Below are 26,683 nucleotides of genomic sequence, written 5' to 3' on the forward strand. Positions count from 1 at the left end.
TATGCTTGTTTCGTACATCTTTTGGACTTATAAACACTTGGTTTATTCTGCAAACATTGAGTACCTTCTTTATGCCAGGCACTGTTTAAATGTAACACTTGAATCCACATTGATACTAACTCAGCCAGTTTATCTGTATTAATATGGTATTGTGTTCTCTATTTTGTATAGTGCCTGATGTTTCACATTTGCCACTTGAGAAACTGGGACCTTGTCTTCCTCTTGATCTAAGTCGTGGTTCCGAAGTTACAGCACCACTAGTCCCAGATTCCTCTTACCATAATGAATGTCCCAAGGTAGAAAAGGAAGATACCCAAATACTTACAAATCCTTCCAAAGCAGTCAGTGATGGAAGAGGAGCTCCAACAGCAGCAGGTAAAAAAAAAAAATAAAAATAAAACAAGACATGATTTGTAAATAATTAGGACTGCTGTTACTAGATAGGAACATTTTGGTGTTTAACTGCATCATTTTAACTCCTGTATAGTTTCACATATACTGTGATACAACATTTATGGAAGATAATTTCTCTGTTTTAAAAGTTCTTCTGTGTGATCAGTTTACCATCATATTCCCTGAAAATTCTTTGTACCTTGTCAGTTTCATCTACTTTGTTCTCCCTGTATGTTTCTTATTTATTTATTTATTTATTTTTGACAGGCAGAGTGGACAGTGAGAGAGAGACAGAGAGAAAGGTCTTCCTTTTGCCATTGGTTCACCCTCCAATGGTCGCCGCGGCTGGCGCGCTGCGGCCAGAACACCGTGCTGACCCGAAGGCAGGAGCCAGGGACTTCTGGTCTCCCATGGGGTGCAGGGCCCAAGCACTTGGGCCATCCTCCACTGCACTCCCTGGCCACAGCAGAGAGCTGGCCTGGAAGGGGCAACTGGGACAGAATCCGGCGCCCTGACCGGGACTAGAACCCGGTGTGCTGGCGCTATAGGCGGAGGATTAGCCTATTGAGCTGCGGTGCCGGCTGTCCCTGTATATCTCTTAAATCTTTATTTCCACTAAGTGTTATTTATTGGAACTAAGTGTAATTATTTTTAAGCCAGAAAATAGTTAATATCATCCATATCAGAATGCTATTTTGAGTCCTGGCTGCTCTGCTTCCAGCCCAGTCCCCTGCTAATGCACCTGGGAAGGCAGCAGAAGATGGACAAATACTTGGGCCCCTTCCACCCATGTGGAAGACCCAAATGGACTTCTAGGCTCCTGGCTTCAGCCCAACCCATCACCTGGCCGTTGAGGTTATGGGAGTGAATCAGCAGATGCAAGTTATATCTCTCTCTCCCTCTCTCTCCTCTGTCTCTCTGTTCACTCTGCCTGTTAAATATTTACATATTTTAAAAAATGAATATATAAACTGAATATCTGAATCTTAAGTATAATTTATATTTGGAGGAAGAATCTCCCAGTCAAATGAAATTTACTGTGAAGTTATTTGAGGACTCTAATCAGTAAAATCAGTCATACTTAAAACACATTTTTTGGATGATTTTGTGATATTTATTATAATGTGACAGTATTTGGATGTCTTCTATCAAATTGATACTTTAAATCTAATAGAATGTTGATTTGCATCTCCCTTATATGATGCATTTTTTAATTTAGAAGTTTTAACCTGATCCAGAGTCCATGTGATGAAAAAAAGGCATATAATAGTTCCAATGAAAGTAAATTACTAACTTGATAGAGGGTGAAGGAGGTCTGAAGTGATTCAGTCTGAAATGGAAATGGAAGAAAGCATAAAGAAGTATGTTGGCATATTTACCAGCATCTTCCCTGAACCTACTCTATCAACTCCTTAGATGAAGAAACATAAAATACCAGAGCTGCCTCTTTCTGGTGGTGGCATTTATTGAAATAAAGTGATTGAAGTAACTTAGGACACATACTTTATTTTTTAATTTACTTCCTTCACATTCTTATCCTTCCCTAAATTAGTGTTACTGTTGGCAAAAAGTGTACAGTTCTCTACAATACCATTTTATCTATAAAGGTTGAAGTCATTTTTCACATGACTATGTTTCCATGTCTTTTTTTTTTTTTTTTTTTTTTTTTTTTTTTTTTTTTTTTTTTTTTTTTTTTTTAGGAAAAGCTACAAAATACAGCATTTTTTATAGTTTCTCAGTTGGCTCTTTCTAAGCCTGGTGTTTCCTTAGAGTAATTTTTCTCCTTTTCTCATCAGATTTGTGAATTATCATTTATCTTTGAGATAATTTTCCTGATGAAGGTCTTACGCAGTTCTTTGACAGTCTTGGTTTTGCCATTGTTTGAAAAGATGAGGAGTATGTTAAAGCCTTAATGGAGTATATCCATTAAGCAAGTCATTTTTATATTATGAAAATGTTTGTATTTTCCTTAATATACATATATTTTAATGAGTATAACAAAACTGAAATATAGACCAGTTAAGTAGCTATTATAGTTAAAAGTGTTATACTACCCAGATTATATATATTGTAAAATATCAAAGCGATGACTCTGCATGGAGATCCTTGACAGAGATGATTTTGTCTGTAACCAGGGAATTAGCCTTGTCTTCTTCTCAGAATCTCTGGTGTGGTTGTGGAGATACTGCTGAACTCCTCATCTCTCATAATGGTTGGAATTGTGCTGGAGTATAGGGAATGCTGTCAGTGTTCTTTTTCCTTTTAAAAATTAGCAACCACTATTTGGGAAAGTAAAAGTATTAAGATAGTTTTCTTGGAAAGTGAAGGAGCAGAGCTTAGGCTGATAAGATAACTGAATTGCTGGTGGAAGAGAAAGGTTCATGTGAGTAGTGAGTGCAGTGGTTGGCGCATTTAATTGCTTACAGCAAGGAAATGTGTAGTTTTTTGTTTTTGTTTTTGTTTTTTTTTAAGATATATTTATTTGAAAGAGTTACTGTGAAACAGAGAGAAAGAGAGACAGAGAGATCTTCCATCCACTAGCTCACTCCCCAAATGGCTGCAATGGCGGAACTGGGCCGATCCAAAGTCAGGAGCCAGAGATCATCTTCCGCTGCTTTCCCAGGTGCATTATCAGGGAGCTGCATCGGAAATGGAGCATCCAGGACTCCAGCAAGTGCCCATATGAGATGCTAGCACGAAAGGCAGCCTTACCTGCTCTGCCACAGTGCCAGCCGGAAATACATAGTTTTAAATGTTGATTACTGAAAATCAATCTATTAGAGGTTTGATCTCAGTATTTGAATGAAGGGAAGTAATTCTACCTTGTTTCTGTATTGCCTTTTAATTTTTTTACTTTTTGAGGAAAGTAATGGAATTTAGGTCATATTCTGTTGGATATCTTTTAATTAAAGCCTTGTGAGCTTATGTCACTTGCATTGAAATTCCAAGTGATCTGCATGCTTTTCTCCCTGAACGCTTTTGTTATCCACCTTCTCTGTACGGTTTTGCATTATTTCTTTAATTTCTGTCTGCCTCTCGGGTTGTCTTACATCTAGTCCAAGTTCCAGACAGTTATGCTTTTGTTTTCGTTTTGTTCCTTTTTCTTACGTTTGTGCCTTTTTCTTCGATTGGTGTCCATCTTGAACATCAAAGTAAATTTTGTTACTTTTGATTTTAAAACTTCTCTAGAAAGTGTTAATCACCAGAACTTAGTCAGAGATGTTTTCTGGATTGTATCCATTTGAAACCTCTGGAGACTTTAGAATGCAAAGATGTTAGGTGCTAGCAGTGGAACAGTTTAACAAACTTAGGCTGTGTGTGTGTGTGTGTGTGTGTGTGTAAGATAATATGCACGGTGCTGGGTTTAAGAGTAATACTACAGGATTGGTGGTATTATGCAAATAGCTCAAGTATTATATACACCTGTTCTTAACAGGTTAAATTTAGCTTTTAATTGTTTTTCCAGTAGAGATAATGAGTTTGCACTCATCTGTCTACATTCTCCTGCTGGGATGGATACTACCCAAGGCTGGCTACATTACCAAAATGTTTAATTGGTATTTTTATAAAAGTTGATGCCTTTGTTTCTATTTTATTATCAGAATTTTTTGACAGCAGGCAAAGGATTTTACTTAAGAATACAGCTTCAGATAACCTTAGTCCTGTCAGTGTCTGGAAATGTAGTGTGGATTAAGTATTTTCAGAAGTATGCTCTTGAAAAAGAAGCACTTTAGTGTACCAACAGATTTCTGTTCTTTCCTTGTCAGGATCTCTGAAGGTAGGGAGCACCTCATGCATAAGATATGGGATCTGCCTTCCAGAAACTTAAAGTCTAGAAGGAACACAAAAGCTAATGACCAAAGTGTAACTAACTATTTAATGCACAATGTTAAGTGCCTCAAGATATGTAGAGTGTCCTTGGGTGCAAAGGAAGACAGGGTTGTCCTCAGGAGGCCTCAGACAGAGAAGCAGATGGCTTATTAGGTGGTCTTGTTGGGGCTGGCAGTTGGTCTCTTAAGAGCCTATGGGGCAACCCAACCTGCCTGTCCTCCTGTTTTCTATCCCTTCAGAGCAAAGATTAAGTAAATCAACTTCTTGAAACCCAGTTTTTCGTCTATATAAAAAGATTGCATTCTAAAATGTTGGCTTTTTAAATTTACTGTATCATCAGTTATGCTTTTTAATGGAGTCTTAAGTTTATTCCAAAGAAAAGATCATGATATGATGGGATTTAATTTTCAAATATTTGACAACTTTTATTCCCACTAACCCCAGTGAAGACAAAATTGGGATTACTAGATAAGATGAAAATGACTTTAAGCCTTAGGCCTGTGTTGAAAGAAATACCTTTTTCGTAACATACCCTGTTTTCTAATTTTTCAGCAAATTGGCACACATGTATCAAACAGTTGACCTGTTACATTACAGCATCTCTTAGTGAATACAGATACAAACATTGGCTTGGCATGGTTATGAAGACCACACCATTGTAATCCCACAGTGTTCATTAGCAGACCATCTAGTTTCAGAGTAGGATTTGATGACAATCATTACACTTCTTCAGTGACATTCACAGTCGTTTCTTCGTTTTTACATGAAATACAGACATAAGTATAGAAATAGTGTCAAAATTTGTATTTGAGTTAAGTTAGTTGGACTCTTCTTTTTTTAATTTTTTTTAAAGATTTTTATTTTTATTTGAAAGGCAGAGTTACAGAAAAGAGGAGAGAGAGAGAGAGCGATCGATCGATCGATCCATCTTCTGTTCGCTGGCTCATTACCCAAATGACTGCAACAGCCAGGGCTGGACCAGGCTGAAGCCAGGAGCTTCATCTAGGTCTCCCACATGAGTGCAGGGGCCCAAGCACTTGGGCCATCTTCCACTGCTTTCTCAGGTACATTAGCGGGGGAGCTGGATCAGAAGTGAAGCAGCCAGGACTCGAACTGGTGCCCATATGGAATGCCATTATCACAGGTGGAGGCTTAACCTGCTACACCAGAACAGCAGCCCCAGTTGGACTCTTCTTAAGTGAATCCTCTGTAGAGAGTCCATGAACTATATTATTGTTGGTTAATGTAATGCTTTTTATCACCAAAGAAAAACAGAGGGTCATGTTGTTAGCCTAAATTAGTATGGCAAGAAAGCATGCCATAAACTCTACCTAATCTGATTGTGTCTGGTTTTAAAGTGGCCTTCGTTTTTGTTCCAACATCTTTTGTCACTTTTACATTTGCTATTTAAAGGCTTCATTGTTTTAAATTGTTCTTCAGTTTATTTTACAGATTTTTCAAAACTAAGTTATAACTAGGGCCTCTTCTCTACCTCCTCCCCCACACCAACTGTTCATGGCTTCTGCACAGCCCAGGGTTTCCATGGAAAGGCTCAGGGCTCGCCTCTTTTTAGCCAGAAGAATCTGAGATCCTTACCACACTAGGAAGGATTTGAGAGGTCACTCTCCATTGCTGGTTTTTACAATGTGTATACGCAAGCATGGTTCAGAGCTCTGCTTCTTTTGCTTTAATCTAAGTGACTTTCTCTTTTTGTGTTATGTACTGGCCTGCCACTTTTTTTTTTTTTTTTTTTTTTTTTAAGATTTGTTTGAAAGGCAGAGTTACAGAGAGAGAAAAGGAAGATAGATCTTTCATCAGCTGGTTCACTCCCCAAATGGCCACAATGGCCAGGCTGGGCCGGGCTGTAGCCAGGAGCAGGAGCTTCATCAGGATCTCCCAGTGGTTTCAGGGGCCCAAGCACTTGGGCCATCTTCTGCCTTCCTGGTTGCATTAGCACAGAGCTGGATCGGAAGTGGAGTAACCAGGATCTGAACCGGTGTCCATATGGGATGCCAGCGTTGTAGATGGCAGCTTAACCCTGTTACCACAACACCAGCTCCTACATAATATTATATTCAAAGAAATGTTCTGTTGATTAAATTTTGTATAAAATTTGTGAGAGAACCTCTGTTCTATAAACTAGTACTTAGGTTTCCCAATTCTAATACATGATGACATAAGAAATTGTGAACTTTTTTTTAAGATTTATTTATTTATGTGAAAGAGTTACACAGAGAGAGAGGAGAGGCTAAGAGAGAGAGAGAGAGGTCTTCCATCTGCTGGTTCACTCCTCAATTGGTTGCATTAACCAGAGCTGCACCAGTCCGAAGCCAGGAGCTTCCTCTGGGTCTCCCATGCAGGTGCAGGGGCTCAAGGACTTGGGCCATCAGAAGTGGAGCAGCCTGGACTTGAACCGGTGCCCACATAGGATGCTGGCACTGCAGGCAGTGGCTTTACCTACTATGCCTCAGAGCTGACCCCTGTGGACTTCTTATAAAACTAAATGCATAGGGCTGGCACCGTAGTGCAGTAGATTAATCCTCCACCTGCGCCACTGGCATCCCATATGGGTGCCAGTTCTAGTCCCAGCTGCTCCACTTCCAGGCCAGCTCTCTGCTATGGCCTGGGGAAGCAGAAGATGGCCCAAGTCTTTGGGCCCCTGCAGCCACATGGGAGACCCAGAAGAAGCTCCTGGTTCCTGGCTTCAGATTGGCGGAGCTCCAGCCATTCAGGCCATTTAGTGAGTGAACCAGCAGATGGAAGGCATCTCTCTCTCTCTCTCCCTCTCACTGTCTGTAAATCTAACTCTCAAATAAAAACAAATCTTAAAAAAAAAAAAAAAAACTAAGTTCATTCTTTGGCTGTATTCTAAAATAGGTTTATTTTTGCTTTTCTGTTTGTGCATACCTCAAAAGTCCTGTCAGTTTTGCATATATGAATATTTATTTTGATATTCTGTGTAAAATGTTGACAACAAACCATTTGTCAGTCCCCTAGTTTTGTGTCTGAACTTTCATCATTTATGAAATCTAAAGCTTTGGGAACAACCAGAACATAGGACAAATGAGTCTAGAATTAACTCTTCTGAAACCACTTTGGGATTGATTATTTATATCTACCCTACTGGACTTAGCTCTGTATTCTAGAGCAGAGATTGATAAGCACTGGATTTGTCTTCCATATCCCTGAAGGAGTGGTACCCATTGTAGTCAGCGAAGGTAGACCAGTAATGCAGTTCCTTTCATGGACACCCTGGCCCCGGTCCAAGAGGCTGTAGGCTTCACGCTATGGCTTTCATCCTGGAAGAGGAACCTAAGAGTCTGTCACATTGCCAAGTGCCACTTCTGAAAACACCAGTGCTGCTCCTGAGGCTCGAGAAAGCACATTTGCAAATACATGTTTCTATTTTATATTGACATCTAGACAAAAATGACTTGCACAATTGTTCTGTTTTGAATATTATCATTACTGAACAGCAACACATTCATGATGGAATTCAAAGGTACAAATTTGGTTTGGGCCAGAAGAGGTTAAATGTTAGTTTACAAATTTTGTGCAGGTTGTTGGAAATCAGTATATATAATATTTCAATGAGCTGAGTAGCAGCAGATCCTGTCACCAGAGCAGAAATGGTACCTGTTAATACTGCTACAATGGCTTTTGACATCTTCTGTGGTGTCAAAAGTGGCAGTGCTAGTGAGCTACAGTACAGTTACTTGAACATTTCTGTGTGTGTCAGACCCACGTTTATGCTATTTTTGGGAATGGTATAGTCTCAAATTAATGCCCCATCACAGAAAATAAAATAAAAAGAAATACTTATTTACCAGACAGTAGTATAAACACTTTACATATTTTAATTTATAGAATCCTTACAATAAAACAGAGTAGCTACTTTTATTCCCATTTGACAGATAAGGAAACTGAAGCCCAGAGACACTAAATGACATACTCACCACCATATGACTAGTAAGTGCTGGAACCAAGATTTGAATCTAGGTAGCCTGAAGGAACAGAAATCGTCCTTACCTTATCAATTTTTTGAAGTAAGAAATCTCACTTCTTTGTTAACTAGGTCTGGCAGTAAAATTACATAGACTTTTAGGGAAAAAAGAATCTTATGTAGAGTTTGGGGAGGGGTTTTAATTTAAGATATCATTTGATTCTTTTAACTCTTCCTGATTAAACTTACATATTTTCCTCCTAACCCACAGGAATATCGAAAACAGAAAAAAAAGTGAAATCGGAAGAAAAAAGTTCCACTGCATTTGGTATGAACAGAAAGTAATCTTTAACAAAGACTAAAGCTTGGCAGAGCGGGAAGAGATAGTCTGTCCCTTACTCTTTACCTGTTAATCTTGCTTTAGGTGTAAGTGACCATCTGCTTTAGTATCTGTTAGCATTAGCTCCAGAGACGTGATTTCTTAAATAGATATCTTGTTTTATATATGTGCGTGCATATGTATACACACACACGCATATATATGTATTTTTTGATCAAAGATCCTGTGGCTTTCTCTAGGAACATGTCTATTTATGTACATCTGTGTTTGTGAAAGTGTGGTTGTTTGAAAATAAGGTTCCATTTACTATATCATTAAGACTTAAAGGATGGATGATCTGTAAGAATAGTCATTTGTTGTTAGTCTTGTCTCTTCAATGTACTTATAAAAATTTGCTGAGTTTTATGCTATCTTTTCTCTCTACTGTTATGTAGTGACTAAAAGTCAAGAAATAACGAGTGACCACTTTAAAAATGTTCTCGGTTAGTAACTGAGAGCTTGGGTCACAGAAAGTTGTTTAAATATGGTTGATAAATTGTAGGCGGAACCAGTCTGCATTAGAATGATCGCTAATGGAATACATGGGATGATTCAAATTGAAATAAAATGCTCTCAGATCCATTTCTTCTCTTTAACATACTTACACCTGGAAAAAGGAACGCTTCGAAATTTGAGGATAGGAATAACAGAATGCCTTTTTGTGTGTGTTCTTAGCCTTCATTCTTGTACATGCAGGGGAAGTGAGGGAAGACTGAGGAGTTGTTTAGGCAGTGATTTAATTGACTTACTCATTTTTCCAAAGAGGAAAGTCCATAAAGTTTTTTTATAATTTCTATATTTTCTCATTAAATTACACATGGAGATGCTGAGTCTCCTCAGTCAGACCTTTTATAAGTCATGAAATTTCATTTCTTGCCACACCAGGAAATTGACCACATTCCTCACTTCAAGGTTTTAACTACTATCTATGTTAACTTTAAGGTGTCAGGAGTTGGGATTTCTCTACACTGCTAACGAAGACCCCCTCTTGTAGTTCAGTAAGCCAATGAGATGTTCCAGACTCATGGCATGAGCAGTTTAACTGAATCTGGCCACTCTGGGCATGTGACTGGCATAGCTGGTTCAAACAGAAATGCTGCTTTTAGGTTAACCTCAGAGGAACAGCCCAAGGTAAACCATGATTACTAAAGTATCCATTTCTGTTGTTTAGGGAAGAGAAAAGAAAAGGATAAGGAAAGGAAAGAGAAGAGAGAGAAAGATCACTACAAACCAAAACAAAAGAAGAAGAAAAAAAAGAAAAAGAAATCTAAGCAGCATGGTAAGTATGCTGGTTAATTTAAGTAATACTGAGTATGGTTAGTCCCAGTTTTAAAAATTCTAAGATTCTTTCAGCTCTCCCCTTTTACCAACATGGAGTTAGGACGAGCTACTCATGCTTCAACACTGGTGAAGTTCCCATGGCTTTCCTTTGTCTTGCACTCTGGTGAATAAACTGATTTTTGCTACCAAGAAGACACTTTAATTCCCAGCACTGTAGTGGATCCGACCCTCTCACCAAATCACCTCAACATCCTGGAGGAAATATCCTGAATCTCGGAGCGTAGCATTCCTTAGATTCACTTTCCAGAATGAAGGAGAAATAAAGATATTTTTAGGAAAAGCCACAGGATTTCTAGCAGCAGCCCTTTTCTACAGGCAGATCTGAAGGCTGCACTCGAGGGCAGAAGGAAGATAATGACAAGAGGAAGGTTTACGATTCCAGGAGTCCCAGGGAGCAGGGTGTAGGGTGCCTAAGTTGGAACTCTTGACTATATGAAACAGCTTGGTTTGTGAGGATGATTTCAGCCACATGTTACAAAGCGTCTGCCTTGGGCTGAGCACCCCGTGTTCAGTGTTTCTAAGCTCCTTGTGTCGTTTTGGAGGAATAGGAGATGTTGGCTGCTTTTAGGCTCCAGTAAGTTAGATCTGCACACTAAAATCTCTAACGTGAACACTAAAAGAAACGTAGGGCATAATTTACAGAGCAGAGGGAGGAAGAAATGTGGTACTTAACTATCCAAAGAAGACAAGGCGATAAGAAAGTATGGAAAACAAGAAAAATACAAATGTATGTCCAAGTCCTAACCACTGGTTACTATGGATGTGAGTGTATTTTGGACTGGAGTCTTTGAGTATAGTTAAGTCCAGTGTCTTGAATGAGATCTTCCCGGACGCAGGGTGTACCCTATAGCTACTAACTGGGGAGGGAAAGGGAAGGGAGATTGGAACACAAAGGGGGAAACCATGTGCGGGCTGTAAGTGGAAAAATGCAATGTAAAACTATAAACTTTATTTTGTGACATAAGTTCCAAGAAGTTGAAAACACGTGTGGGCAGTGATATCAGCCATTTAGCCCATCCCTGCAGAGCTGCAAGTGTGCTTCAGTGAATGAAGAAATCTGGTTCAGTATTAGTGTTAGAAGACCTAGAATCTTCTGTGCTTTGAATAGAGAAACAGTTAAAAGTGATAAACTGATAAGAACAAATCAGAAGGGGGACATACTGGTATCAGAGTGATGGACAGAACCACAAGAATTCAGTAAGTGGTAACACAAAGTGGTTAGAACTAATAGAGAAAAAATTGCAAAGAAAACTTGTTCCTTATAATTGTAATCAGCCTCTAACTGATAACCCTTTATAATGAGCCTTTTCTAAAAAGTCACACTTTTTATTTCTTAATAAAAAAGTGAAGAACATCGTGTGATTGTTTACACTGTAAAATTAGACCTATACATTGAAAAATTTACCTCTGTAAACAGAGTCCTGGGCAATACTGAAGAAGCACAGAACATTGCTATTTGGAAGCAGCAGGTGCTCAGCCTGCTAGTACCAGTGTCTGTGTAGTTAATTATTACATCTGAGGAGAACTCATTCTGGGATATTTACATCCCTATTGGAAATGATCCTTACCTCAGACAATTAAATTAGAAGAGTAGACTTTCAGAAGAGGGAAATATGGAGTTTAAAATAACTTTAGAATTTTCAGGACATCTAAGTGTGAGAGAAGTCACATTATTATTCGGTGTGGTTACTGGAATAAAGTGTTCTTTAGTCCACAGTTATCACCTTCAGGAAGTTTTAAAAATTCTTTTATTCACCACTGAGTGTTTTTTCATGTATCCTGCTGGTGGTTGTTAGTTGCCAGGCTTGACCTGTGCCTTTGATATTAGTTCATTACGTCCTCATATTAACCGTTCACAAGAGGGCCTGTGGTCTTCATGTCGCAGTCAACTACAGCACAGAGAGAGCTGTTCAGCTCACATGGGGAGTGAGTGGTGAAAACCAGATACAAATCTGTGTAGTTTGGCTTCAGAGTCAGAGTGTTTAACTGTAGCCATTGGGCTGTGTTAACTTTACGTCCTTTACTTTAAATATTGTTTACCAGGCTGGGTAGTCTTCCCTTCAACAAGTTTTTACTTATTTTTGTTGCTCTGCTAAGTTCTTATCCTTATCTGTTACTTTAAATGAGGTTACAAAGAGTAATAATTTAATGAAGTCATTTTTTTAATTATTCCATGTGGTAGTGGGTTAATAAATTTCTTGATTACTGGAGTTAGTGTACAGACATAAAACTAACATTATGTATGAGAAGTTGCCATGTTGATATGTTTTAAAAATTTTTTATTTAGTTTCATTTTGTTTGAAAGAGAGAGTGAGTCAGAGTCAGACAGAGATCTTCTGTCTGCTGATTTATTCCCCACTTGCCCACAACAGCAGGGACTGGGCTGAACTGAAGCCAGGATCCCAGATCTCAGTCAAGGTCTGCCATGCGAGTGGTAGGAATCCATCTGCCTCCCATGGGGCACATCAGCAGGAAGCTGGAATAGGAAGCAGAACTGGGACGTTAATACAGGCACACTGGTCAGGTGTGCCCACATCCCAGGCAGCATCCAAAACGCCACATCAGATGCCTGTCCTACCACGGTAGAGTCAACAAGTGATGTCTTCACAGATTTGTAGCTGTGTTTGAGCAGGTCACTTCATTTCTGTGTTTCATCTGCGTGTAAATATGAGGAAACTGAAAGCATGTCAAGATGTAAACAAACTAGGACAAGAAATACAGGAGAATTCAAAGCATCATGTAGTAACAGCAAAGATGCCCTGTAGGGAGTTGGTAGTCAGCAAGTACGTATGCAGGTGGGGCTTCAACATTCATGAATGCAAAATACGGAGTCAACGCCGAGTAGTCCATCCCTAGAGAACCAGCAGTTCTGGGAATTTAACCCTGTCAGTGCAGTCATTTTTACCTTAGTAACAAGAAAAATGGGTGCCCTTCAAGGATTTTTAAGATTGTGAAACCAAAAGAAGTCAGAGGAGCCAACTGAGGACTGTAAGGTGGCTGCCTAATAACTTCCGGCAGAATCTCACAGCATTGCCCTTGTCTGGAGAGGGGAAAGAGCGTTGTGGTGAGAAGGACTCTCCTGAGGAGCCTTCCCCAGGCGTTTTTCTGATAATGCTTAAGCTAGCTTTCTCAGAACAGTCCCCCCTGACCTTTCTTCTTGACCTGTCCGCTCTTCCTTTCACTGCACCACTTCCTCTTGTCTTCAGGATCACGCTTGGTCAAGCCAGGTTTCATCCCTTGTTCCAGTTCCTTGAAGAAACGCTTCGGGATCTTGACTCAGTCTGTTTAGAATTTCCATTGTAAGCTCTGTGCTTGTCTGCAGCTGATCTGGGCAAAAGAGTTTTGACATTCATCAAACAGAAAGTTTGCTCCACTTTAATTTCCCGGTCAGAATTGTATATGGTGAGGCCGGCGCCACGGCTCAATAGGCTAATCCTCCACCTAGTGGTGCCGGCACACCAGGTTCTAGTCCCGGTTGGGGCGCCGGATTCTGTTCCGGTTGCCCCTCTTCCAGGCCAGCTCTCTGCTGTGGCCAGGGAAGGCAGTGGAATATGGCCCAAGTGCTTGGGCCCTGCACCCCATGGGAGACCAGGAGAAGCACCTGGCTCCTGCCTTCAGATCAGCGCGGTGCACCCGCCGCAGCACGCCAGCCACAGCGGCCATTGGAGGGTGAACCAATGGCAAAGGAAGACCTTTCTCTCTGTCTCTCTCTCTCACTATCCACTCTGCCTGTCAAAAAAAAAAAAAAATGTATATGCTGAACCACTTGAGACCTCTGTGGTTTGGCTGTTGTTTCTGCTGGTAATCACTGATTCTCTTTAAGTAGGGCATTGAGAAGATGTGTTTTGTTTTGTTTTTTTCCCTTACAAATGTGTCCGGAAGGTCTGCCTCCGTGTGCTTCATCAGCCGTTTTTTTGTTTGTTTTTTGTATTTTTTCAGGATTTATTTATTTATTTGAAAGTCAGAGTTACACAGAGAGAGGAGAGGCAGAGAGAGGGAGAGAGAGAGGTCTTCCAACCATTGGTTCACTCCCCAGATGGCCGCAATGGCCGGACAGCAGCCCTTTTTAAAATGGATTATTCATTGCCCCCATAAGCTTTGCATAAAGCATCCCTGGTCTCACTGTATTCCCACCAGGCTTTATCACAAATTTAATTTGTTCCGACTTCAATTTTAACAGAATTTATATTGCTCTGATAGATTCTTTTCAACTGCTGTCTTATCCTTCTTAGTGCCTCAAACTTGGTCCTATTCAGACATGTTACTGTGAGTTTATTTTGATGCAAACAGTTTAGAGATCAGTGCATAGTTTCTTCACACTATGATTTTCTATGACCATTTTGAAGCCCCATCATATAGTAAGAACGATAAGAGGCATATCTGCATCTACCAGGAATGTGTGATATTTGTGGTGAGGTTGGTACCTGATAAATCTGTTAAAAATTTAGAGAAGCAAGAGTGATCAAGGGACATCTGTAGGACAGGGTTGAGGAACCATTTTTCTGCCAAGGGCCATTTGGATGCTTATAACATCATGGGCCATACGAATTGTCATTTTAGATTATCCTGTGATAGACTTATTGTATTTCCAATCCTGCCTGCGATTGCCTGGGCAAGGCCAGACCAGATGATGTCCTGTGCCTTATAGAGCCAGCAGGCCGTGTGTTCCCCACTCCTGATGTAGGAGACTATACACATTCTGCATTTAGAAACACAGCAGTAGACTTTTTAATTCATAACAGCCAGAGAGGATTGGAGTTAGAATGCCAAAACATTTTTATTCATTTGGTAATGCAACATAGACTAAATGTTAGCCAGGTTTTGTTTTCAGTACCAAACTGATATTTCTTTGATTATTTTACAGTAAGTCCCTACTTCTGCTTTGACTTTTGCTGAGAGGAGCATGTAGAATGTGGTTGCTAGGGGGCAGCTTTGAAATGTCTAGCAGAAGATTTCAGATCCTGGTCATAACACCGCTGGATGACCTCTGACAGGCCACTTACAAGTCTCTAAATCCTAATTTCTTCACTTTCTAGATGGTAATGATGCTTTCTACTACATAGAAGTATTACTGGAATTAAATAAGATGATCATTGTAAAGTACTGTGTGTCGCTCCCCCTCTTCGTGGAGGAGCAACACTAAACCCTGCCTAGGCTTCATATCCGAGTCACGGCACCATTATGTCGCTCCCCGTCTTCGTGGAGGAACGACACAGGACCCTGCGCTGTTCTTTCGTCTGCTCGGCCCTCCCCGGGTTTGCTGCTGGTTCTTCCCGGGTTGGCTACCGACCCTTCCACCTCCGTGGAAGGGCAGTTCCCCCTGCCACATTCCCCACTTCCGCGGGGGAGCGGCACACCGCCGGCCGGCTCTCTCGGGGGCTGCACAGGTGTTCCTTCAGATGTTCCCCTTAGATGTTCCTGGTGCATGTTGTCTCTCTCCTTCTTTATAGTCCTCTTCCGCCAATCCCAACTCTGCTACCCACACGCCGAGTACGCTGCTCTCCTCCAATCAGGAGCAGGTCCTGCTGTTTATTGGTTGAACTGGAGGCAGCTGTGTAGAAGCTGTTTCTCCCTTCTCAGCGCCATATTGTGGGAGAGCAGATGCATAGAATAAGTCTTAATTCCAGTAACTTAGTCTAGTCCGAGTTGCTCCCAGTTGCTCCCCACAACTGTGCACATTACCTAGCATTTAATAAGTACCCTTTCATGCCTGTCCTTAAATAACAAGGTTTTGGGCAAGACTGCACTGTAGTCCAACAGCAGAGCGTCTGGCAGTGGTCCTAGGTTGAGGTTCAGGGTGAGGCCCAGGAACCTGGGTTTTAACAAATGTGTTGGTCACTTTTCCATTACTGTATGGAAAATCCTGAGGCCGAATGGCTTCATAAAGAAAGGATGTTTGTTTAGCTCACTGTTTTGGAGGCGGAAAGTGCAGCATTGAGTGACCTCCGTGATTGGTTCTTTGGTGAGGGCTTGTAGGTGCTTGGTGTTAGGATGGGAGTGTGTGTGGAAATGAGAGGTCAGATGGCTAAATGGGAAGCCAGAGAGCCAGACAGGCTGTTCAGGAGTAAGGTTCAAGTTCTTCTAACTCAGTCTGGCAGGAACTAATTCAGGGGTCCCCTGATAATAGCCTTGGATCCTTTCTTCCAAAGACAGTATCCTTGGTGACCTGAAGATCCCAGGGGACCTAGGCCCCACCTCTTAAAGGTCCACACCACCTAAAACATCACCAACACATGAACCATTGGGGAACAAGCCACATCCACACTGTAGCAACATGCTTTCCAGTTTGTGTACACTTCCAGTGTTGAAATCTACTGATACTGCTTTCTGGCAAAGAGTGAGGCTTCTGAGGTCAGGCTGTCTGGGTTTGAATGTTGCCTTTGCCTTGGATACCTGTGTTTCCTTGGATGGTTCACTTAACCTGTTCTGCCTCAGTTCTGTTTGTAAAATAGCTCTAGCAAATTACTTCCCTTATTGGATGGTTGGGAAGAGAAAAAGAATTTAAAAAAATGGAGGACTTCAGAAAGTTCATGGAAAATGGAATTCAAAGATGCTTATTGTGGTACAAAAAGCTTTGAAAATCCATGTATACACCAGGTCTTCAGAAAATTCACAGAAAATGTACATAATGGAAAAACTACACATGGATATCAAAAAATCTTTTGTACCAAAATGAGCTTAGCTTTTTTTTTAACCTTTATTTAATGAATATAAATTTCCAAAGTACAGAATATGGATTACAATGGCTTCCCCCCCAATAACATCCCTCCCACCCGCAACCCTCCCCTTATCCACTCCCTCTCCCCTTCCATTCACTTCAAGATTCATTTTCTATTCTCTTTATATACAGAAGATCAGTTTAGCATACATTAAGTAAAGATTTCAACAGTTTGCTCCCACACAGAAACATAAACTGTAAAATACTGTTTGAGTACTAGTTATAGCATTAAATCTCAATGTACACCACACTAAGGACAGAGATCCTACATGAGGAGTAAGTGCACAGTGACTCCTGTTGTTGACTTAACAAATTGACACTCTTGTTTATGGCCTCAGTAATCACCCTAGGCTCTTGTCATGAGCTGCCAAGGCTGTGGAAGCCCCCTGAGTTCACTGACTCTGATCATATTTAGACAAGGCCATGGTCAAAGTGGAAGTTCTCTCCTCCCTTCAGAGAAAGGTACCTCCTTCTTTGATGACCCATTCTTTCCACTGGGATCTCACTCGTGGAGATCTTTCATTTAAGTTTTTTTTTCCCCCAGAGTGTCTTGGCTTTCCATGCCTGAAATACTCTCATGGGCATTTCAGCCGGATCCACATGCCTTAAGGGCTGATTATGAGGCCAGGGTGCTGTTAGGATATTTGCCATTCTATGGGTCTGCTGTGTATCTCACTTCCCATGTTGTATCATTCTCTCCCTTTTTTATTCTATCAGCTAGTATTTGCAGACACTATTCTTGTTTATGTGATCCCTTTGGTTCTTAGTCCTATCATTACGATCAATTGTGAACAGAAATTGATCACTGGGACTAGTGAGATGGCATTGGTACATGCCACCTCGATGGGATTGAATTCGAATTCCCTGGTATGTTTCTAACTCTACCGTTTGAGGTAAGTCAGCTTGAGCATGTCCCGAATTGCACATCTCTTCCCTCTCTTATTCCCACTCTTATTTTTAACAGCGATCACTTTTCAGTTAAGTTTCAGCACTTAAGAAGAATTGTGTATTGATTACAGTATTCAACCAAAAGTATTAAGTAGAACAAACAAAAAAAATACTAAGAGGGATAACATATTAAGCTGCTCATCAACAGTCAGGGTGACGGCTGATCCAGTCACCGTTTCTCATAGTGTTCATTTCACTTTAACAGGTTTCCTTTTTGGTGCTCAGTTAGTTGTCACCTATCAAGGAGAACAAGTGGTATTTGTCCCTTTGGGATTGGCTTATTTCACTCAACATAATGTTTTCCAAATTCCTAACAGGGATCACTTTTCAGTTAAAATTTAAACACCTAAGAATAATTGTGTGTTAATTACAGAGTTCAACCAATGGTACTAAAACAAAAAAAAATACTAAAATGGATAAAGTATTACATTGTACATCAACTGTCAGGACAAGAGCTGATCAAGTCACTGTTTCTCACAGTGTCCATTTCACTTCAACAAGTTTCCCCTTTGGTGCTCAGTTAGTTGTCGCCAATCAGGGAGAACATATGATATTTGTCCCTTTGGGACTGGCTTAATTCACTCAGCATGATGTTTTCCAAATTCCTCCATCTTGTTGCAAATGACTGGGTTTCGTTGTTTTTGACTGCTGTATAGTATTCTATAGAGTACATGTCCCATAATTTCTTTATCCAGTCTACTGTTGATGGGCTTTGGGTTGGTTCCAGGTCTTAGCTATTGTGAATTGAGCTGCAATAAACATTAATGTGCAGACAGCATGGTACTGGTACAGAAACAGATGTATAGACCAATGGAACAGAATTGAAACACCAGAAATCAATTCAAACATCTACAGCCAACTCATATTTGATCAAGGATCCAGAAACCAATCCCTGGAGTAAGGACAGTCTATTCAATAAATGGTGCTGGGAAAATTGGATTTCCACGTGCAGAATCATGAAGCAAGACTCCTACCTTTCACCTTACACAAAAATCCACTCAACATGGATTAAAGACTTAAATCTACGACCTGACACCATCAAATTATTAGAGAGCATTAGAAAAACCCTGCAAGATATAGGTACCGGCAATGACTTCTTGGAAAACACCCCAGAAGCACAGGCAGTCAAAGCCAAAATTAACATTTGGGATTGCATCAAATTGAGAAGTGTCTGTACTGCAAAAGAAACAGGAAAGTGAAGAGACAACCGACAGAATGGGAAAATATATTTGCAAACTGTGCAACTGATAAAGGGTTGATAACAAAGAAATCAAGAAACTCCACAAGATCAAAACAAACAGCTCACTTAAGAGATGGGCCAAGGACCTCAATAAACATTTTACAAAAGAGGAAATCCAAATGGCCAACAGACACATGAAAAAATGTTCAAGATCACTAGCAATCAGGGAAATGCAAATCAAAACCACAATGAGGTTCCACCTCACCCCAGTTAGAATGGCTCACATTCAGAAATCTACCAACAATAGATGCTGGCGAGGATGTGGGGAAAAAGGGACACTAACCCACTGTTGGTGGGAATGCAAACTGGTTAAGTCACTATGGAAGTCAGTCTGGAGATTCCTCAGAAACCTGAATATAACCCTACCATTCAACCCAGCCATCCCACTCCTTGGAATTTACCCAAAGGAAATTAAATTGGCAAACAAAAAAAGCAGTCTGCACCTTAATGTTTATTGCAGCTCAATTCACAATAGCTAAGACCTGGAACCAACCCAAATGTCCATCAACAGTAGACTGGATAAAGAAATTATGGGACATGTACTCTATAGAATACTATACAGCTTAGCTTTTTATTTTCTATTTTTTTCAAAGCAGGGAGTTATTCATGTATTTTGAAAGAAAGCACATAAGTATACTATCTCCCATCTACTGACCCACTTCCCAAATGCTCATAACAGCTGGGGCTGGCCCAGGCTGAAGTCACAAACTAAGAACCCGGCCAGAGTCTCTTATGTAGGTGGCAGAGGTCCAACTACGTGAACCATCACCTGCTGACAGGGTACACATGAGCAGGAAGGTGGAATCAGGAGTGGAGCTGGGACTCGAACCCAGGACCTCCTGTATGGCTGCAGGCATCCCAGGCAGCAGCTTAATCACTACTCGAAACCCCTTTCCCAGCCTTACCTTTTAGTTCCATTCTTTCCATGAACTTGTTGAAGTGTCCTTGAACACATATGGTATTAAAAATTGTGTCATGTAGGGAGTCGATGTTGGCTGTGCTCTAGCAGTCATGATGATAGCTGTGTAAGTTTCACGTTGCTGCTGTCAATAAATTACTGTATACCAGTGACTTTAAAAATTCCTGTTTATTAAAATTCTAGAAGTCAGAATTCCAAAATGGGTCTTACTAGGCTAAAATCAAGGTATCAGCGGGGAGGGGAGGGACCCTGGTGCTATGGCATAGCAGCTAAAGCTGCCACCTGCAATGCCAACATCCCCTATGGTGCCACTTTGAGTCCCAGTTGCTCCACTTCCAATCCAGCTCCCTGCTGATAGTCTGGGAAAGCAGAAGATGGCCCAAGTCCTTGGGCCCCTGCACCCACATGGGAGACCCAGAAGAAGCTCCTAGCTCCTGGCTTCAGGTGGGCCCAGCTCTGGCCATTGTACCATTTGGGGAGTGAACCAGTGGATGGAAGAACTCCCTCTGTCTCTTCCTCTCTCTGTAACCCTACCCTTCAAATAAATAAAATAAATCTTAAAAAAAAAAATGTATCGACAGGGCTGTATTCCATTCAAGAAGCTCTAGGGAGCAATCTGTTTTCTTGCCTGTTTTAGCTTCTAGAGGCCACCACATTGCTTGGTTTGTGTCCTCCTATGATTTGTACAGCTAGCAATGGTCAGTGAAATCTCATTTTGCTTCTGATTCTGTTGCCTCCCTCCTTCACTAAAAAGACTTTTTAAAAGTTATTTATTATATGAAAGGTGGAGAGAGAGTATGTGAGCACACAAACTCCCAACTGCTGGTTCACTCTTCAAATGCCTGCAATAGTTAGGGTTTCACCAGAGGCAAAGCAGGGAGCCTGGAATGCAGTCTCAGGTTCCCAGGAACCCAGTTATTTGAGCTATCCCTGCTGGTTTTGCTGTTCCTCAGGGCCTGCATTGGCAGGAAGCTCAGTCTAGAGGCTGAACCGGGAGTGTAATCCAGATATTCTGATGTGAGAGGTGCCATCTTCCCTTTCACTTCTGAGGACCCTTGTGACTATGTTGAGGCCACCCAGATAAACCAAGATACCAACCTTAATTCCCCAGTGCCACAAAATTTGAAGTGTTTATAGATTCCAAGGATTAGAACATGAACATGTTTGAGAGATTGGTATTCTGCCTACAACCACCAACTTCAGACAGATACCTGTACAGATCAGTGGTATTACTGCTTTTCTCTTACAAACTTGCTTTTCTACTCTACCTCTCCTGGATGTTTTCCACCCTTCCACATCTCACTGACATGTTCCCTAATCTGCTTCAGTTGACGTGGCTTGCTGTATATTCAGCTGAAGAATTAGGGACTGGCAGGTGGAAACTTACTCAGCTTCTGTAGACCACTCACCTGAATGTGCTCATCTTCTGCCTCTGTTTAAAAGGAGGGAATGTCCACAGATGCTTAAAACCTTGGCACTGCTGCCACCCCACCCACTGCCTCCGCATCTTCAGATTCCTGTAGGTGAGCCGCATGAGCTCCCATTTTAAAAAGCCCTCCAATTCATTTTGCTTTTCTTGTCCCTGCACCTTGCACAGCCCCATCTCAGACCCACTCTCAGTCACTTCATTGCTTAAGCAGAAGCCAAATGTCAAGCTTGATGTCGCTGTCTGCACTCTGTGCCTCCCATCTATAGCCTCACTACACCTTCCTCTCAGTATCCCCCTCAGCTACCATCATCCCATGCCTAGCCACCAGCATCCCTGTCCTGTACTGTGACTGCAGCTGCAGCCTCTGAGCTGTCTCCTCACTCTCACCAGTGCCTCCCTGCACCCCATCCTCCCTTCCACAGTTGAGTGAACTTTGGCAAATGAAACTGGACTTGTGTCACAACCCTTGAATGGGTTAGGGTGAGGCTTCAAAATGATAATAATCTGATCGGGATGTTGTCACAGTAGCCTCATTTCTTACCTGCCGCGTGCCCGGGGCTGCAGCCACAGTCTCAGTTTGTCACATGGGCATGCACTCTTGGCTTTGGAACCTTCCCATGTGCCTCAGCTTGAGCCTTCCCCCGGTTTTCCTTCCCCTGTCCTCAGCTGCAGCCTTTGTGAGCTGCGTGGAAACTCTCCCCTTGCACATGTCTGTGCTGCTCACTCCAGGCCCAGAGCAGAATCATGTTTGATGGATTCCTCCCAGGGCCAGTTAATTTCTTGTAGAGGTGTTTTGCATATTTGTCGATCCCATTAGCACTATAATGATCAGTGTGGTAGACATAAGAAGAACTTTTTTGTTGTTGTTGCAAATCACAATTTTTCATTTTTATTTATTTATTTTTTAACTTTTATTTAATGAATATAAATTTCCAAAGTACAGAATATGGATTACAATGGCTTCCCCCCCCATAACTTCCCTCCCACCCGCAACCCTCCCCTTTCCCTCTCCCTCTCCCCTTCCATTCACATCAAGATTCATTTTCGATTCTCTTTATATACAGAAGATCAGTTTAGCATACATTAAGTAAAGATTTCAACAGTTTGCTCCCACACAGAAACATAAAGTGAAAAATACTGTTTGAGTACTAGTTATAGCATTAAATCACAATGTACAGCACACTAGGGACAGAGATCCTACATGAGGAGTAAGTGCACAGTGACTCCTGTTGTTGACTTAACAAATTGACACTCTTGTTTTAAAATGGCAAAAAAAAAAAAAAAAAAAAAGTCTTACACATCATGTAATTGTGAGTATAATGGGGGAGAAAATGTGGAAATAACTTTTTCTGTCCTGGCCGAGAGTCTGCTGGTAACAGTAGAACTCAGTGATCCCGTCTGTGCATATACTTCTGCATGTGTTTACTTCCCAAGTGCTCTTGCCGAACCCCGCGTGTCAGACACACGATGCTAGCCGTGGACGGCCAAGGCGACAGCGTGGTGGTGTGAGGGTGCTTCGTGTGCTGAAGGAGGGCGTCCTCATTATTTCTCTAGTGGCCCGGAATGCGTACCTGCGCCTCATTAATGTTCCTTTATGTGTCTTGCGTTGCAGACTATTCAGACTATGAAGACAGCTCCCTCGAGTTTTTGGAAAGGTGCTCTTCTCCACTTACTCGATCTTCTGGGAGTTCCCTGGCTCCACGAAGCATGTTTATGGAGAAAACTACGACCTATCAGTACCCGAGGGCGATTCTGTCTGTCGACCTCAGTGGTGAAAGTAGGTGTGACTGGGTCATGGTTCAAACGAAACACGATTCCCAATGTAGAGCTGCGAATGAAATGTGCTCTGTTGAATGTCTGAGCAGGGCACACAGTTTAGCAGTTGTGACACAAACTTTGACAAAAGGTCTGAGCATTGGAAGTTTGAACTACTTTCCAGTTCATTTAAAGTGAAGCTGGCTTGTATGAGTGGGAGGGATGGTGATGGGATCAGCCTTAGTGTCTGCTCTCTCTAGAGTGACCCTTCCTAGGTGTTTGCCATGTGAGGGTATTTACAGATTCTTTTCTACCAGCTTACCAACTAGCTGTTGTTACCTGCCTTTTGTAATTAACAAGCAAAGGCTTAGCAGTTAAAGTAACTTTAAAGTTAATGCTAGGTTTAAAATTCACATCAAGATCTGTCATGACTCCAAAGTTAATGCTCTATCAAATATTTATCATAGTCTTAAAAATGTACTTTGAGGTTTTTTTTGAAACTTTTATTTAATGAATATAAATTTCCAAAGTACGATTTATGGATTACAATGGCTTCCCCCATATACCGTCCCTCCCACCCGCAACCCTCCCCTTTACCACTCTCTCTCCCCTTCCATTCACATCAAGATTCATTTTCGATTATCTTAATATACAGAAGATCAGCTTAGTATACATTAAGTAAAGATTTCAACAGTTTGCTCCCACACAGAAACATAAAGTGAAAAATAATAGATGATTTTTTTAAATGATGACGAAATCAGATCAGACCTATTGTCATGTTTAATCCCAGTGAGAGTCAAGTTAGGAATTGATAATTTCTTTTTTTTTTTTGACAGAAGATCAGTTTAGTATGCATTAAGTAAAGATTTCAACAGTTTGCACCCCCATAGAAACACAAAGTGAAATATACTGTTTGAGTACTCATTATAGCATTAAATCTCAATGTACAGCACATTAAGGACAGAGATCCTACATGAGGAGTAAGTGCACAGTGACTCCTGTTGTTGACTTTACAAATTGACACTCCTGTCTATGGCATCAGTAATCTCCCTATGCTCCAGTAATGAGTTTCCAAGGCTATGGAAGCCCTCTGAGTTCTCTGACTCTTATCTTGTTTAGACAAGGTCATAGTCAAAGTAGAGATTCTCTCCTCCCTTCAGAGAAAGGTACCTCCTTCTTTGAAGACCTGTTCTTTCCACTGGGATCTCACTCACAGAGATCTTTCTGCCAGAGTGTCTTGGCTTTCCATGCCTGAAATACTCTCATGGGCTTTTCAGCCAGATCCGATTGGCTTTAGGGCTGATTCTGAGGCCAGAGTGCTATTTAGGACATCTGCCATTCTATGAGTCTGCTGAGTATCTCGCTTCCCATGTTGGATCACTCTCCCCTTTATTTATTTATTTATTTATTTATTTATTTATTTATTTTGACAAGCAGAGTGGACAGTGAGAGAGAGAGACAGAGAGAAAGGTCTTCCTTTGCCATTGGTTCACCCTCCAATGGCCACCGCCACCAGCGCGCTGTGGCCGGCGCACCGCGCTGATCCAATGGCAGGAGCCAGGTACTTATCCTGGTCTCCCATGGGGTGCAGGGCCCAAGCACTTGGGCCATCCTCCACTGCACTCCCTGGCCACAGCAGAGAGCTGGCCTGGAAGAGGGGCAGCCGGGACAGAATCCGGTGCCCCGACCGGGACTAGAACCCAGTGTGCCGGCGCCGCAAGGCGGAGGATTAGCCTAGTGAGCCGCGGCGCCGGCTTCTCCCCTTTATTTATTCTATCGGTTAGTGTTAGCAGGTACTAGACTTGTTTATGTGCTCCCTTTGACTCTTAGTCCTTTCATTATGATCAATTTTTTGTGAACTGAAATTGATCACTTGGAATAGTGAGATGGCATTGGTACATGCCACCTTGATGGGATTGAATTGGAATCCCCTTGTATGTTTCTAACTCTGCCATTTGGGGCAAGTCAGCTTGAGCATGTCCCAAATTATACATCTCTTCCCTCTCTTATTCCCACTCTTATGTTTAACAGGGATCACATTTCAGTTAATTTTCAACACTTAAGAATAACTGTGTGATAATTACAGAATTAAACCAGTCATATTAAGTAGAACAGACAAAAAAAAAACTACTAAGAGGGATAATGTATTAAGTTGTTCATTAACAGTCAGGGCTATGCTGATCAAGTCACCATTTCTCATAGTGTCCATTTCACTTCAGGAGGTTTCCTTTTTGGTGTTCAGTCAGTTGTCACCGATCAGGGAGAACATATGGTATTTGTCCCTTTGGGACTGGCTTACTTCACTCAGCATGATGTGTTCCAGATTCCTCCATTTTGTTGCAAATGACTGGATTTCGTTGTTTCTTACTGCGGTATAGTATTCTAAAGAATACATATCCCATAATTTCTTTATCCAGTCTACCATTGATGGGCATTTAGGTTGGTTCCAGGTCTTAGCTATTGTGAATTGAGCTGCAATAAACATTAGGGTGCAGACCGCTTTTTTGTTTGCCAATTTAAACTCCTTTGGGTAAATTCCAAGGAGTGGGATGGCTGGGTCAAACAGTAGGGTTATCTTCAGGTTTCTGAGGAATCTCCAGACTGACTTCCATAGTGGCTTGACCAGTTTGCATTCCCACCAACAGTGGGTTAGTGTCCCTTTTTCCCCACATCCTCGCCAGCATCTATTGTTGGTAGATTTCTGTATATGAGCCATTCTAACCAGGGTGAGGTGAAACCTCATTGTGGTTTTGATTTGCATTTCCCTGATTGCTAGTGATCTTGAACATTTTTTCATGTGTCTGTTGGCCATTTGGATTTCCTCTTTTGAAAAATGTCTGTTGAGGTCCTTGGCCCATCTCTTAAGTGGGTTGTTGGTTTTGTTTTTGTGGAGTTTCTTGATCTCTTTGTAGATTCTGGTTATTAACCCTTTATCTGTTGCATAGTTTGCAAATATTTTTTCCCATTCTGTCGGTTGTCTCTTCACTCTCCTGACTGTTTCTTTTGCAGCACAGAAACTTCTCAATTTGATGCAATCCCAATAGTTGATTTTGGCTTTGACTGCCTGTGCCTCCCGGGTCTTTTCCAGAAACTCTTTGCCTGTGCCAATATCTTGAAGGGTTTCTCCAATGTTCTCTAATAACTTGATGGTGTCAGGACGTAGATTTAGGTCTTTAATCCACGTTGAGTGGATTTTTGTGTAAGGTGTAAGGTAGGGGTCTTGCTTCATGCTTCTGCACGTGGAAAGAGTTTTTTTTTATTTAAAAATTTTTTTTTTAATTTGACAGGTAGAGTTATAGACAGAGAGAGACAGAGAGAAAGGTCTTCCATCCGTTGTTTCACTCGCCTAATGGCCGCTACGGCCTGCACTGCGCTGATCTGAAGCCAGGAGCTGGATACTTCCTCCCGGTCTCCCATGTGGTGCAGGGCCCAAGCACTTGGGCCATCCTCCGCTGCCCTCTCGGCCACAGCAGAGAGCTGGACTGGAAGAGAAGCAACCAGGACTAGTACCTGGCACTCCAACCGGGACTAGAATCTGGGGTGCCAGCGTTGCAGGCAGAGGATTAGCCAAGTGAGCCATGGCGCCAGCCCTTTTAAAATTTATTTTTAAATTTTACATCAACATGTAATGGTTGGCACATTTTTATGGGGACACAGTGCTACTTTTCAACACATTTGCATAGCTTAAATTGACTACATCCAGCAACCTGTCTTTGCTTTTCCTTATGTTTTCTTTGTGTTTGGATCCTCCTAGCTCTTCTCTTCCAGGTGTTTATACAGATTATAC

The 26,683-nt window shown here is 41.5% G+C and overlaps 1 protein-coding gene across 30 annotated transcripts in view; it reads left to right on the forward strand.

The window, feature by feature from the left end:
• The window catches only part of PHF20L1 (PHD finger protein 20 like 1), a 76,637-nt gene that overhangs the window by 37,993 nt on the left and 11,961 nt on the right, over positions 1–26,683 (forward strand). For all 30 annotated transcript variants that reach the window (XR_007918794.2, XM_070075518.1, XM_070075520.1 and 27 more), the window contains 4 exons: positions 172–375; positions 8,439–8,495; positions 9,718–9,825; positions 22,754–22,918. Coding sequence is in view for 29 of the 30 variants with exons in the window: in XM_070075518.1 (XP_069931619.1) it covers positions 172–375; positions 8,439–8,495; positions 9,718–9,825; positions 22,754–22,918 (534 nt within the window). In the remaining variant the exon portion in view is untranslated. The remainder of the gene's footprint in view (positions 1–171; positions 376–8,438; positions 8,496–9,717; positions 9,826–22,753; positions 22,919–26,683) is intronic.

Source organism: Oryctolagus cuniculus, chromosome 6, assembly GCF_964237555.1.
Source record: "Oryctolagus cuniculus chromosome 6, mOryCun1.1, whole genome shotgun sequence".
Lineage (NCBI taxonomy): Eukaryota > Metazoa > Chordata > Mammalia > Lagomorpha > Leporidae > Oryctolagus > Oryctolagus cuniculus.